Source organism: Myotis myotis, unplaced genomic scaffold (genome assembly GCF_014108235.1).
Source record: "Myotis myotis isolate mMyoMyo1 unplaced genomic scaffold, mMyoMyo1.p scaffold_m19_p_5, whole genome shotgun sequence".
Taxonomy (NCBI): domain Eukaryota; kingdom Metazoa; phylum Chordata; class Mammalia; order Chiroptera; family Vespertilionidae; genus Myotis; species Myotis myotis.
Window position 1 is genome coordinate 51,060,596 of NW_023416357.1, and position 13,034 is coordinate 51,073,629.

The 13,034-nt window shown below is 38.2% G+C and overlaps 1 protein-coding gene across 1 annotated transcript in view; it reads left to right on the top strand.

The window, feature by feature from the left end:
* The window catches only part of ADGRV1 (adhesion G protein-coupled receptor V1), a 459,983-nt gene that overhangs the window by 202,563 nt on the left and 244,386 nt on the right, over positions 1–13,034 (top strand). The window contains exon 84 of the mRNA XM_036308704.1: positions 3,235–3,335. Within this exon, the coding sequence (XP_036164597.1) occupies positions 3,235–3,335 (101 nt within the window). The remainder of the gene's footprint in view (positions 1–3,234; positions 3,336–13,034) is intronic.

Sequence of the window (13,034 nt, forward strand, 5' to 3'; positions counted from 1 at the left end):
AAAGCTTTAGTTTAATGTGTTAAGTACTTCACACACACACACACACACACACACACACACACACACATCTGAGGTCTATATCCATCTCTAATCTCAGCTTTAAAACATTCCAAACACAGGAGACACACCTACAAGTGCATCAGACATGACCCAGTTCATGTATGCATGGTAAAACTGAACTGGTTTATGGAATGTTATAGGGTCTTCCTACAATTGCAAAGCATAGAAATTGTATTCAGAGTCAAAATGAGGATCATTCCAGTTCAGTTGTCTGTCTTTGATAGCACAACATCAATAGAGTTGCGAGGAGCAGAGTAAGCTTCTTTGGTATTATCCTTCCAATAGCAATGTGCATTTCAAATTATGCTTAGGTTCCCTGAAATAGTTATGTTATACAATTATAGCATTAGCATCTGAAGTTATTCACGTTTGAGGTGAATTTTATGTCACACTAATGTGCACAGTTATGGTTTACTTTTTTCCTCTTTCTTCAGGAGATAACCTTACTTTAATTAGCTTTTTAGCTTCACGAGATAACGCTACTTCAATTTCTTGGAATTTGGTAAACTGGTTTCTAATTTTTAAAAGTCATAGCTATATGCCTTGGTCTTCCATCTTTCTAAGTTGAGCTTTACTAAACTTTTTGGCCCGTGTGCCCATTTCCAACTGAGTCTGTACTCTACATAATGCTAGGAAAAAGAGTAATGGAAAATTATTCAACTAGCCAAGAATAAATTTTTTAGAAACAGTTTAGAGTACACCTTTAGTGTAATAACTGGAAATATTATGCTTTATTTATTTTATATACTTAATTTTTAAAAAATCTACTTATTGTTATAAGATTTTGTACTCTGTGATTTACATGTTTATATTAAGGGAATTTAAACCAAAAATTGTTTAAATTTAAACCAAAAATCTAAAAAAACTGACTTGTAAATTTAAATCATGTGTGCTAGTACAGCTATTCAGCATCAGGTAAGAAGATAAAAGATAAGTGCTCAGCATATAATGCTTCGGAAACTTGGTAACTGAGGGTATTCAGTGTATTTCCCAAGGCCAGTGGGGCTGGAGCACCGCCTGCTTGAGCATCTGGGTAACATCCCACATTGTAGGTACAGGCCGTAGCATCTAGCATCTAAGCCCGTTTTCCTGCCGCTGGCTTTGAATCCTGGACTGCCACCAGGTGTCATGCTAGCATTTTAATTGCAGCTTAATACACTTGATTAAATATTCCTGAGCTGGTCCATTTGAGCCGTACTAAATTTATATGAAATGGGCGTAGACTGGAATATTACCAAGTAAAGGGCAACGGCTATGACTAAAGTAGTTGGCTGGAGTGCATTTTTCCTTGGCCAGCACTAAATCCCCTTGCCTGACATTGTTACCATCTACCACCATAAACTTACAGAAGAGCATAAATTTGTGATCACATGGCCTATAATGAAATAAAAAACTTGCAAGGCTCTGCTTTTAAGCCAATATGTTAGACACACATACACATACTCACTGAAAACTTGAGTTTAAGCTGGCTTTGATCATCACAGGAAACTCAGTGTGCATTCATGAGTTGATAGCATCAGCCTCAGTAGTTTATAGACCACCTAAATTAAGGTGCAAAATCAGACATGACTGTGCAGTTTCTGGATACACTGTGTACCTGCATGGGTAGATTTTGGAGGCAGCCCCAGGACTTGCACACCTGCCCCAGAACACCTCCTGGCAGCCACCCTAAAAATGGATTACTCCAGACATCTTAGCCAACTTTTTAGGCCAAAAACCTTAACTAATGCAAAGCCTCAGTTCTGACATGGAAAGTTGCCTACTCATCTACCCCATTAAATCTAAACATATTAAAAGCTTTTCCCAAAAGAAGTTATGAGAGGCATTTCTATGCAGAAAACCAGACCCCATGTGGGCATTTTGCAAATGCCCTGGCCACTTACGCCAGCAGGTGGTCTCCTTTAAAACTTTGTTCCATAGCTTCAGAGAAGACAGTGGGAAAATATCCTGTTAAATGAATGTAGTACCTCCTGTTCGTCAAGGAGGCGTTGATAAGTGAGGTAATGCATGCACGGCACTTGGCAGAGCAGCATACGTGTATGTTTGAATAATTGTTAGACAGAACAACCCGACTGAGGATGAGAGTGAACTAAAAGGCTTAGTGAAAAAGTTACTATGTGCTGGACATTTGAATTAAAAGAAAAAAAAACAGGAAATATGTTTAAAATATGCATACACTCTGGCATTAAAATAAGTTTATACAGATTGCAAGACAAAAGGTTTGTGGGTTAGTGCTGAAGTTCTCATCATCCCCAGGAAGCAGTGTAAATAGGCGAATGCCAGTAGACTTAAAGAAAATAAGAATACGCCCTGGTCAGTGTGGCTGGTTGGGCATTGTCCCATGCACTGAAAGGGTGCCAGTTCCATTCCTGGTCGGGGCACATGACCAAGCTTGGGGCTCAATCCCCGGTAGGAGGCGTGCGGGAAGCAGCTGATCTATGTTTTGCTCTCACGTCGATGTTTCTCTCTCTCTTTCCCTCTCCTTTCCTCTCTCTATAAAAATCAATACAAATATATTTTTAAAAAATAAAGTAAGAATAATTTTCTCCACCCCACTTAACGAATGTAGATATTTAGGTTAAAGTCATCTTAGGGAGAAAGAACACATTTTTTCCTAGTTTTAACACCAAGTAACATAAGGGTGATTTTAAAATTCATAATCATCACTGTTGTAGTCCTATGACTATTCTTAGTAGATAAAAAGAGATAATTACAAAACCTGAGTTTTGGTAGTACTATTCACAATTTTATGCCTAAAAATCTTATTCACCTCCCTAATTATATCTATTTAGCCAAGCCACCTGGTCTTAGGAAATTAGATTAGAATATGATTCTTTTCTTAATCAGTAAAACTTGTCTAATGAAAACAGAGCACCAAATGCTTAATGAAATTATTAATCTCCTTAATTTGTGATTTCTTTTTAGTAGGGAAAGGAACATGTAGATATTTAAAAATTAAAATTACCCTTAGGCTTAATTGATAAGTGTGAAGACTTTATATGCCAATCAAAATGGAGTAAATGAAAATTGCTACATAATCGTTCCCAGAGAGACTGTGCTATGCAGCATAGGCAGGCTCCAGGCCTTATGTGTTTAGCTGTCCCACAGCTTTTTGCTGCGCTACTGTTTGTTCATGGATTATAAAACCACACATGGACGTTTTTGTTCCCACAGGTCTCTGCCTGGCTGTGCTTTCCCATATCTTCTGTGCCAGGTATTCCATGTTTGCGGCTAAGCTTCTGACTCACATGATGGCAGCCAGCTTAGGTACACAGGTAGGAGCTCTGGAAGTGTTGACTTTCATGAGATGTTCATGTTTTTTCTTCTCTAGTCCTAGAAATGAATGTGCAGGTAAAGGATAATCTCAAATGAGTCGAAATACGCTCATTTAATTTTGTGGTGGAGGAGGGTGGGAGAAGGAGAGGGGTAAAAGGCAATGATAGCATCAGGCCTGAAAACGGTCGACAGAAAGGTATTATATCATTGCTTACAAGCAAATAGCTGCTGCATATCACAAAGCATTGTATTGTCGACTTATATATGCTACTTATCTTACTAATGTGTATACGTATTAAAATTAGGGCATGTTATTTAGTCTGTTTGCATAAAATGTACTTTTGCAAATTATTTATTTATATGGAGGGCATTAAGATGATATTTACAAAGTAGTTAAGTATACTGTTTCTCAAAAAAGCATACTTAACTACTTTGATTTTAAAAATACCTTCTAAATTAAAATATCTGGATAGTATATTTTGTTTCATTTAATATTATATAATACAATTTGGTAGAACACTGCTGTTTGAAAAATCGTTCAGGTGTCTGCGGCAGAAGAAATAGTGTGAAAAACATCAAGTCATTCATTAGCATGCAGTTTAAAGCGTACAGCTTAAAGCACAGAAGGCAGATGAAAAGATTGAACGCCTTTTCTGTCCATGAGATACTCTGTCTAGAAAGTATCACATAAATTAGTGTAATTCCATGTGATACGTGTAAACATAGACTACTTGCAAATTACCCTATGAATATAGATGAGGACTTGTCATTTTTTTGTGAAAGTCAAGGAAGCCTTCATAGAGGAGGTATTGGGGAACTGTGCCCCTCTGGCTGTAATTCTCTGTTTCTAGAAATGGATACATAATATCTGTCCATAATTTAATAGAACTGGTTCAGCTTGTTGTTAAGGGGAGAGATGGGCATAGATGTTTGTAAAAGCAAAAAGGTATAATCACTTTAAGGCTGTAATTACATATCCAGACAGTCAGAATATACTCTATTATGTTATTTAGAGAACTGTGTAGTATTTTTAAATATATAAAATAAAATGTTCTCTTTTCTGGGTGGATGGGGGCACGTCTGAAGTACAGAAAATGTTTGTGCTTGATTGGGTGCTGGTTATATGCATGTGTTTGATTTAGATAAATTTATTGTGCTTTACACGTATGATCTGCACACTCTGTTTTAGAATGTTAATGGCATTTTATTGAACTCCAACAGAACTTTGAAAAATAACGTTAGTGGAGGAGCTGAAATATAAAATGGAAAATTATCTGGGACATTGGACTTCGGTTCCTTCTTTCTTTTGTCCTAGGAGTGAAAATGACATGTGTAATTTTTATAACTCTATTTTTTGGGACAAATTAAATGCTGGATTCCAAGCAGAGGATCCCAGATTGTGGTTGTTTTTTTTTTAAGTACCTATGAACTATGGGAGGTAACAGCTGTTACCAAAGTGGGGCTTACATTGAATTTGACAAGACTATTTATATTGCCGTAGTGAATATCTTAGTTGTCTGATCTTGCCTTTGCTTCTTGTAACATCTTAGAAAACCCGCCTTCCATAATTAGCGTTTACTTGGCTGTATTCACCACCCACTCTGGTGATTTTTTGGCAGCTGAATTTGTACAAGTCTTAATTATAGAACCATAGAATTACAGACGATTCTTCAGTGTCCTAGCAGACAAATTTGCTCATGTCTAGAGAAATGAAAGAAAAAGTCAGGATTTATATGTTGGGACATTGCTTTCTAATTCACATTGTACTTTGTATAAATTTTGGAGAAAATGGTTAGTCAAATCCAAGTTTTTTAATATATTTTTAAAATAGATGAAACGGTGTGGCATGAAAATTCCTATAACTTATGACTTATGAGATACATCAAAAAGAATCTTCATAGTTTATTTTTGGCGGGGGGAATTGGTGTATTGTTGATAGAAAAGTACTGTTTTCTCAAAACAGTATACTTAACTACTTTGATTTTAAAAATACCTTCTAAATGAAAGAGAATAATTGTTGCCCTTAAAACCTTTTAGCAAAGGCTTTGTAAAATTTTTAAACTCTTCAGAAAAAGAAATGAAGCAGGAACTTGAGCCCACCCTTTCAGAATTTTAATATCATGTTTATATCGCCAATTACAGAATCTTTCTTACCAACACGGCTATTCCATCCAGTTTCAGCTGCTGATCTCTCGTTTGGGATTCTCCATCAGGGTTATGCTGACATCGTTAGATTTTAAGTTCCCTCTAGAGAAGTCTCCCAAAATATATATTTGGCCTGTGATTTTTTTTGGTTTTTTGGCCGAGAGCGTGAAACTTCTCGAGCTGACCTAATATTTGAGTTGTGAATTCTCTGCGGACAGGTCTGCCAAGACCATTTGGTTTCACATCTTTATTGCTGACCTAGGACTAAGTTGAATGGCTTTTGTGGTAAAGGGAAGCATGGGAATGGGTAGTCTCTGACTTTCTTTCAATGCAGTGAGCGGGCCTCAGTGAGTCAGTAGTGAGGCGCTGAGAAGTCAGGAGACTGCTGCTCTGGCTGTAATTCTCTGCTTCTAGAAAGGATATTTAATATCTGTCCATAATTTAATATAAAATTTACTATAGATATTCATAAATGGATAAATATAGATAAGAATGCAAAGATTTTTCCTGCTTTAAAAATCAAAAGTTCTCCTTGAACGTGTTTGTTATTCTAGCTGCTTTGAGACTCATTAACCAGCAGGTGGCAGTAGAAGATTTTCTTTTTGCACAACCGGTCTCTCCAGCAAAGATGGAGTTCAGTAGAATATGAGATGTTTTCCCAGTACTTCTTTCACTGTCTAGAAAGTATTCCTCTGCAACAGAGTAACTGCACATTTGTGATTTCCTACCTTTCTATTTTTATCCTCTTTGTTCAGAATTGAACTAATGAATCTATAAGCACTACAAGAAAGCTTTTACATCACTGGTTTGGAATATACCATTTATCATTTATAGTTAGTTACATTTAGGGGCATGAAATTATTTTCATTACATTTGTGCTATTATAAGCCTCAAGAGGTGTGTTATAGAAAAACGGGTTTATTGACTGTCACGGAATTTTGAGGTAAGTTCTGTATTTTCAGAATTGTTTACTTTAGAAGTATGTCCTTTTTTTTCAGTGCCAAGTTAATATTTCTCACTTATCTAAGAGAAAATGGTTAAGTGGCAAGAAATAAGGCCATTCACTCCAAGTATGAAGTGAAAAACAGCAACCAAATTTTCATGGCATTGGGAGATGTTTCTCGGAAAAACATCTAATTATAACTTTGGAATTTTTATCTTAGAATCACATTGCCAACCCATGTGTGCCTGATAAGAATGGTAAACAACTAGGACAAAGGACAAGTTTGCAGTTCAGGGTTTTCAGTTCTGGGGGGTTCTGTTAGGAAAAGCAATTCTCCAAATCTAAAAAAAGAACAGAAGTTTCTTCATCGAAAACATGATGATAAGATAAAACTGTATTTACTCTGATTAATAAACTTAACCAGGGTGGAATATTTGTGGGGTTTTTCTTTCCCTCTGTCTTTTGTTTGTTTGCATGGCTTAAGCACATTTCCTGAAACTGAAGAGCAAATTTGTGTATGTAAAAATGATTTTGTGTACCAGCCAGCCTATACATCATCTGACTTCAGATGACACTAGATATCTGAAATTGAAAATACTTAAATAGAAATTTCTGGTAGCCACTGGATGTGCAGGAGTTTTAGCTACATAGGCTGTCACTTCAAGAAGGGACAGGGAATTGCCTTAAAATTCAGAGAGCGATTTTCTGGAATTTAGCACAAGTTGGTATCTTGTGCAGTTTCCTCATTCTGCAGTATTTTGGGATGTCATTTTGCAATGTCATTTTGTTTCCCAGGTAGGATCCTGCTTAGCTACTCCGCCAATGGGTTCTGCTTTAATCTGCAGATAATGTCATTCTAGCTGTGAATATCTAGCATTTTTTTGAGACTCTGAGAATTATTGACAGTACGTGACTGAAGCCAGAAGTCACATGTGACCTCCCAATACTGACTCTTCTGGTTTCTTTCCCTGCAGCTTGCACTATCTTGTTGAGACTGCCAATCCAAGAAAGTCATTGTGTGGAAGGTTAGAAAACATGTATCCAATAAGCATATTTTTTATGGATTGAAGCAGAGCAAGATGGAAATTATAAAATGTTCATTAATTTGATGACTTGTCATTAGTTGGAAGTTTTGGTTAATCACTTTTTAACCTGAGTAACCTTTATTAGTTCTGTTCTTTTTAAAAAAGAGTTTTAAAGATTTTTAAATTTTATTTTTACAGAGAGAGGAAGGGAGGGAGGGAAGGAGTGATGGAAAGAGGGTGAGGGAGAGAGAGAAACATCGATGTGAGGGAGAAGCATTGATTGGCTGCCTCTGGCATGCCTCCAACCTGGGCATGTGTCCTGAACAGGAATTGAACCAGCAACCTTTCAGTGCATGGGACAATGCCCAACCAACTGAGCCATATTGGCCACGGCTATTTCTGCTTTTGCTACTTAAAGAAAGAGAGAAAAATATGATATAAATACAAAAATCAAATTTGGATCTTGCTTTGAGGACTGAGAACTTGCACAGCCCAAATGGTCTTTATTCACTAGAACATTTGTGATGATATGCATGTTAGTACAGATGTAAATGTGTTAGAAAAGTATGTCCTAAACTTCAAGGTAGGCCTCTTGTTAAGATGCAGATACTCAATCAAGTGTGGGGTTGGTTTCCAGATCCCGCTTGATAAGAGAGTAGGTTAACTCTATCATCACTAAGTGCATCTCTGGTCCTTGTGCTGCTGCTCTGGTGCTGTTGTTATTACTACTAAACCCACACTATCAAACTATTTTCCTTACTATAAAATTATTTAAGAAATTACATTAATTAATTTTTTATTTTATTTTTATTGAATTTATTTGGGTGACATTAGTTAATTAAATTATATCATTTTTCAAGTGTGCAATTCTGTAATATATCATCTGTATATTATGTTTTATTCACCACCCTAAGTCATTTTGCTTTCATAAAGTATCATTGCCTTTGAAATTATTTACAAACATTTATCTTTCCTTTTGAAGGGAGGTTCCCTCCACCCTCAGGTTACTAAGAAAAGGAAAGGTTCTTAGACAAGTGAGCTAACGTCCAACTCAGAGGACTGACAAGGCTTTTATTTTGGTCTTACAGCATTTCACACTTTTTAGAACGTCCCAGTGTTGTTTTGGACATAAAATAAACCAGAGGAAAGAAAGTATATTGAGCCTCCCACCCTTTCTTAGAAAGAGCTGTGAATGCTCCACTTTAATGGCATTAAGTACATAAGGCCTTTATTTTTATTTTTGTACAGAAAGACCAGATGTATTTAATTGTCTCTTTTTTTCATGTAAAGATTATTTTGTTGAACATGGCTAAGGAGCACTCTGCACACAGATATGAATATGCATTTAAGTTGCAGTTATTAAACTATTTTACTCTAATGTAGATATGCTCATCAATGTGGCCTACATATTACCACATTCATGACTATGAATGCCCATTTAATCATACAGTAATGAAATTAAAACAAACAAGAAATTGAGCAAGTCCTACTTATGCCAGGTGAGGACCATCATTCATCCAAGAACTCAACCACTTTCTCTTCATCGAATCTGAGGCTGTGCAATGGGAAATACCAGGCAAGATAAGCACCGCGAAGTATGTAAATGACAGTCCAAAACAGCAACCTCTGGATAAGAACCAGGTGTTCTGTAACCAGATGACGATCTCTCGTTCTCTGTGCACCGTGTGGCACTCCATCTGCTGCGGGTGGGGGTCTCCACTTGCAGAGGCTCCATGGAGCTGGGGAATCTGAGCTGGTTGTTGAAGGATGTGTAAGATTTGAAGACTTAGAATGCGGCACATTCTGGGCAGGAAAAAGTACAAGAATGAAGACATGGACAGCAGAGTGAACCTGAGGAGTTCTGTTTAGGTGACGTCTGCGCATGTGCACGGAGAGAGGGTGAGCCCACTCCAGGGCAGGCGGTTACCGCTTTTTGTCTGAGAACCCAGGGGAGTCACCGAGGGAGTTAGCCCCAAAAGGCACAGTATGAAAAGAGTGTTTTTAAGGCTTAATCTGGCAGTTAGGGATTAAATGAAAAATGAATTAGAGGAGAGGCCGGAATTAGGGAGATCAGTTTAGAGAGGCGGGGAGGGCAGCTTTTATCATCACCTGGTTGTTAGCTTGGACAAAGGTTGTGGCCATGAGAATTCCAAGGAAGGAATAAGAACTAATAAACCAGTTTTGCTTTATAAAACTTCTGAAGTTTCACTTCTCTCTTTAAAGCAATAAAAAGTCCACATTGCAAATTTTACTTAATAAACGTGAATGCAGTAGTTACCGAGCATTAGATGAGGTAGGTACTGATATTACACTTATTTTACAGATGAGGAAATCAAGACACAAAGAGTTTAAGTTACTTGTACCAGGTCACGTAATAGTGATAGAACTGGTTTTGGACATAAGTAGCCAGGCTTCAGTCCTTGCCTTTTAACCGCAATGCTATGCTGCCTCATAAATCAGGAATTAATGAGTTTACTCTGTCATCAAAAGAGGGAGATGATTTTAAAGTGAATGAAACCTGTGGTTTCATTTGAGTTCAATAGAAAAGGCCAGAAGGTTTCATAGGTGGAGAGGGAGACGTGCAGTTTTGGGTATCAGGGATTTAAAGTTTCTATAGCACATTTAAGCTAGTGCTTTAGGTGTTAGTTACATAACCATGAAGGTCCTGACACTGTAAACGTGGTTCGTTAAGACAAGTTGTGTAGAGAACCTGTGATTGTAGAATACCCATAGCTAATGTCATTAGGGGCTTGCTTTATGACATGGAAGTAATTTATGTGTATTGTCCTATTTACTCCTTATAACAACTACATGGGGTGAGTACTGCTATCATTCCTGTTTCACAGATGGAAAAAATGGGATTATGAGACCTTCAGGTACTGGCCCTGACCTTGATAGGTGAAATATTTTGGCCGGAAGAAGAATTTGAACCCAAGTTTGTCTGGCTCCAAAACCTATGTGTTTAAAACAGTGCCGTGTGGAATAAGAAGGAAATAATTAAAGCATAGCTAAAGTTTCTGAGGCCAAGGGAGAAAAAGGATTTCAAATGGAAGGGATGGAAGGAGAAGGAAATAATTAAAGTGTAGTTAAAGTTTCCGAGGCCAAGGAAGAAAAAAAGGTTGCAAATGGAAGGATTTCGCATCAGTGAGAGATAGTCCCCCCTTTTGGCAAGAACTAGGTCACTGGAGAGAGAGGATGAAAATTAGACATAAAAGGTTCCGGAGTGAGTGGGAGGAGATGGCAGAGGCTGTTTCAGACCACACCTGAGAAAACTTGGGCAGCGGAGGAAGGGGACACTGGGGGCACAGGAAGAGGGAACCTGGCACCTCTGATCATAAGAAGCTGAAGGGAAGTGGGGCCCTGGAACTTCCAGTCCTACCGGGCCGAGGGGGCAGGTCTCCTCACCTCCCGCCCACCACCCTCCATTGGTATTTTTCTTTTCTTGAAAGAGAACCTTCTATAGAAGTTTGCTGCAAGGGTTTCAGGAATTAGTAAATTTCTCTTTGGCCCACATTTTTATTTATACTTTTTATTGCTTTTAAATTTTTTATGCCTTAGGCAAGTGGCACCCTGCTATTGTGCCTGACCTAATCATGTTATATGTAGGAGGAAATTAGACTTTTAGTCTTGTCCTCCTGGCCCCCCCTAGCCCCCATTTCTTAAATCCAAATTTCTTTGATGACCATACATTTTTATGGTTTTATTATTATTGAATTTCATGTGAACTTGGCAATCAATCATGAAATAAATATGTAACTAGTGATTATCAAGTGTATAATCCTTTCTACCACCCCAAATATTAATATTTTGATAGTCATAAGTATTTGCTTTGAGAACTTAAGGCAATAATGGTATTCAAAATGGAGTAAAACTTGAATATTGAACAAATGATTGAATTTCAGAAGAAATAATGTTATTTTATTTTTGCTTTCTTAAGTATACATTTCCTTTATCAAAATTTGTCATTCTTAAAATCTTTTAATAATAAAATCCAGCTTCTTTTTTTAAACAAACTTTCAGAATTCAGTTCAACATAGACTATTGAAAATAAGTGGACACTAAATTGAAAATAAGTGGACACTGAAGATACAAAAATAGTACCATGGTCACACTACTGGGAAATTCAAACTTTCCCAAGTGCTGAAGTAGCAAAGCAACAGAAAGAGTGAGTAATATTCTGAATGAGGCTACAGTGACATTATCATGTTTGCAACATGGCTTTGTTACCAGGAAAATTTGTGAGGCAGATCCAGACTTTACCAGAAAATACCAGTTTGGAATCTTTTATTGCAGCCTCAGAAGCATAAACTACCCTTGACTTTTTAAAGACTCCTTTTGATGTTCCTAACTAGGGAAAAATCAGCATGTGAAAAAAATTGTTTTTGCGAATGTTTAATGATAGCTCTAAAGAACTTTACGTCATGTGGACTGTTGGGGAGAGAATCCTGGGTTTGGAATTAGAAGGACAGCTGGGGTACGATCCCTGAGCTGCATGGGAAAAGTCACTGGAAAAACAGTAAGAATGCCTGCCTTGCAGTTTTGTTGAGAGGACAATAGATCATGTTCAAAAAGCTCGGAACAGGGGCCTGGGGAAGGAGGGGCCAAGGAGGGCAAGGATGATTCCTGCTGCACATGACATGGCAGAGGCCCCTGGGGTTCTGCTCTGAGTCAAATGCTTCCTAATGCCTTCGGAAGAACCAAGCTTGGGTTTCGGTTCTTGAGGTTTTCTTAAATCAACTGCAAGGGAGGTAACAGTTTTTCCAGCCCCACCCTTTCAAAGTAGTGGGTTCTCTCATGCCTGTTACCATACCTCTCTCGCTTTACTGTCCCAGGAAAGTTTTTATGTTGGTCTGCACTGTCTGTAGGCACTATATTAATTTTGCTTTGTTTCTGTTTTTCAAATAAGAATTTTTTTTCCCAATCTTGATATTTTCTAAGTTTGTGTCTTTATTGCTTTTATTGAATTGTTAGAATTTTAATAATTGGAAATATACAAAGTATATGTTTATACATTTACATATATATATTTATATATACATACAGGGTAGGATAAAAGTAGGTTTACAGTTGTGAGTACATGAAACATTATTTATTCCTGTATTATTATTTAGTAGAGGCCTGGTGCACAAAATTTGTGCATGGGAGGGAGGGGGGTCCCTCAGCCTGGCCTGCACTCTCTCCAATCCGGGACATCCCTCTCACAATCTGGACCGCTGGCTCCTAACTGCTCGCCTGCTGGCTGCCTGCCTGCCCGATCGTCCCTAACAGCTCCCCTGCCTGCCTGATCACTCCTAACCGCCTCTGCCTGCCTGCCTGATTGCCCCTAACCCCTCTGCCTACCTGCCTGATTGCCCCTAACCCCTCTGCCTACCTGCCTGATTGCCCCTAACTGCTCCCCTGCCAGCCTGATCGCCCCCTAACTGCTCCCCTGCTGGCCTGATCGTCTCTAACTGCTCCCCTGCCAGCTTGATCACCCCCCTAACTGCTCCCCTGCCTGCCTGATGGCCCCTAACTGCTCCCCTGTCAGCCTGATCACCCCTAACCACCTCTGCCTTAGCCTCTGCCACTGCGACTTTGTCCAGAAG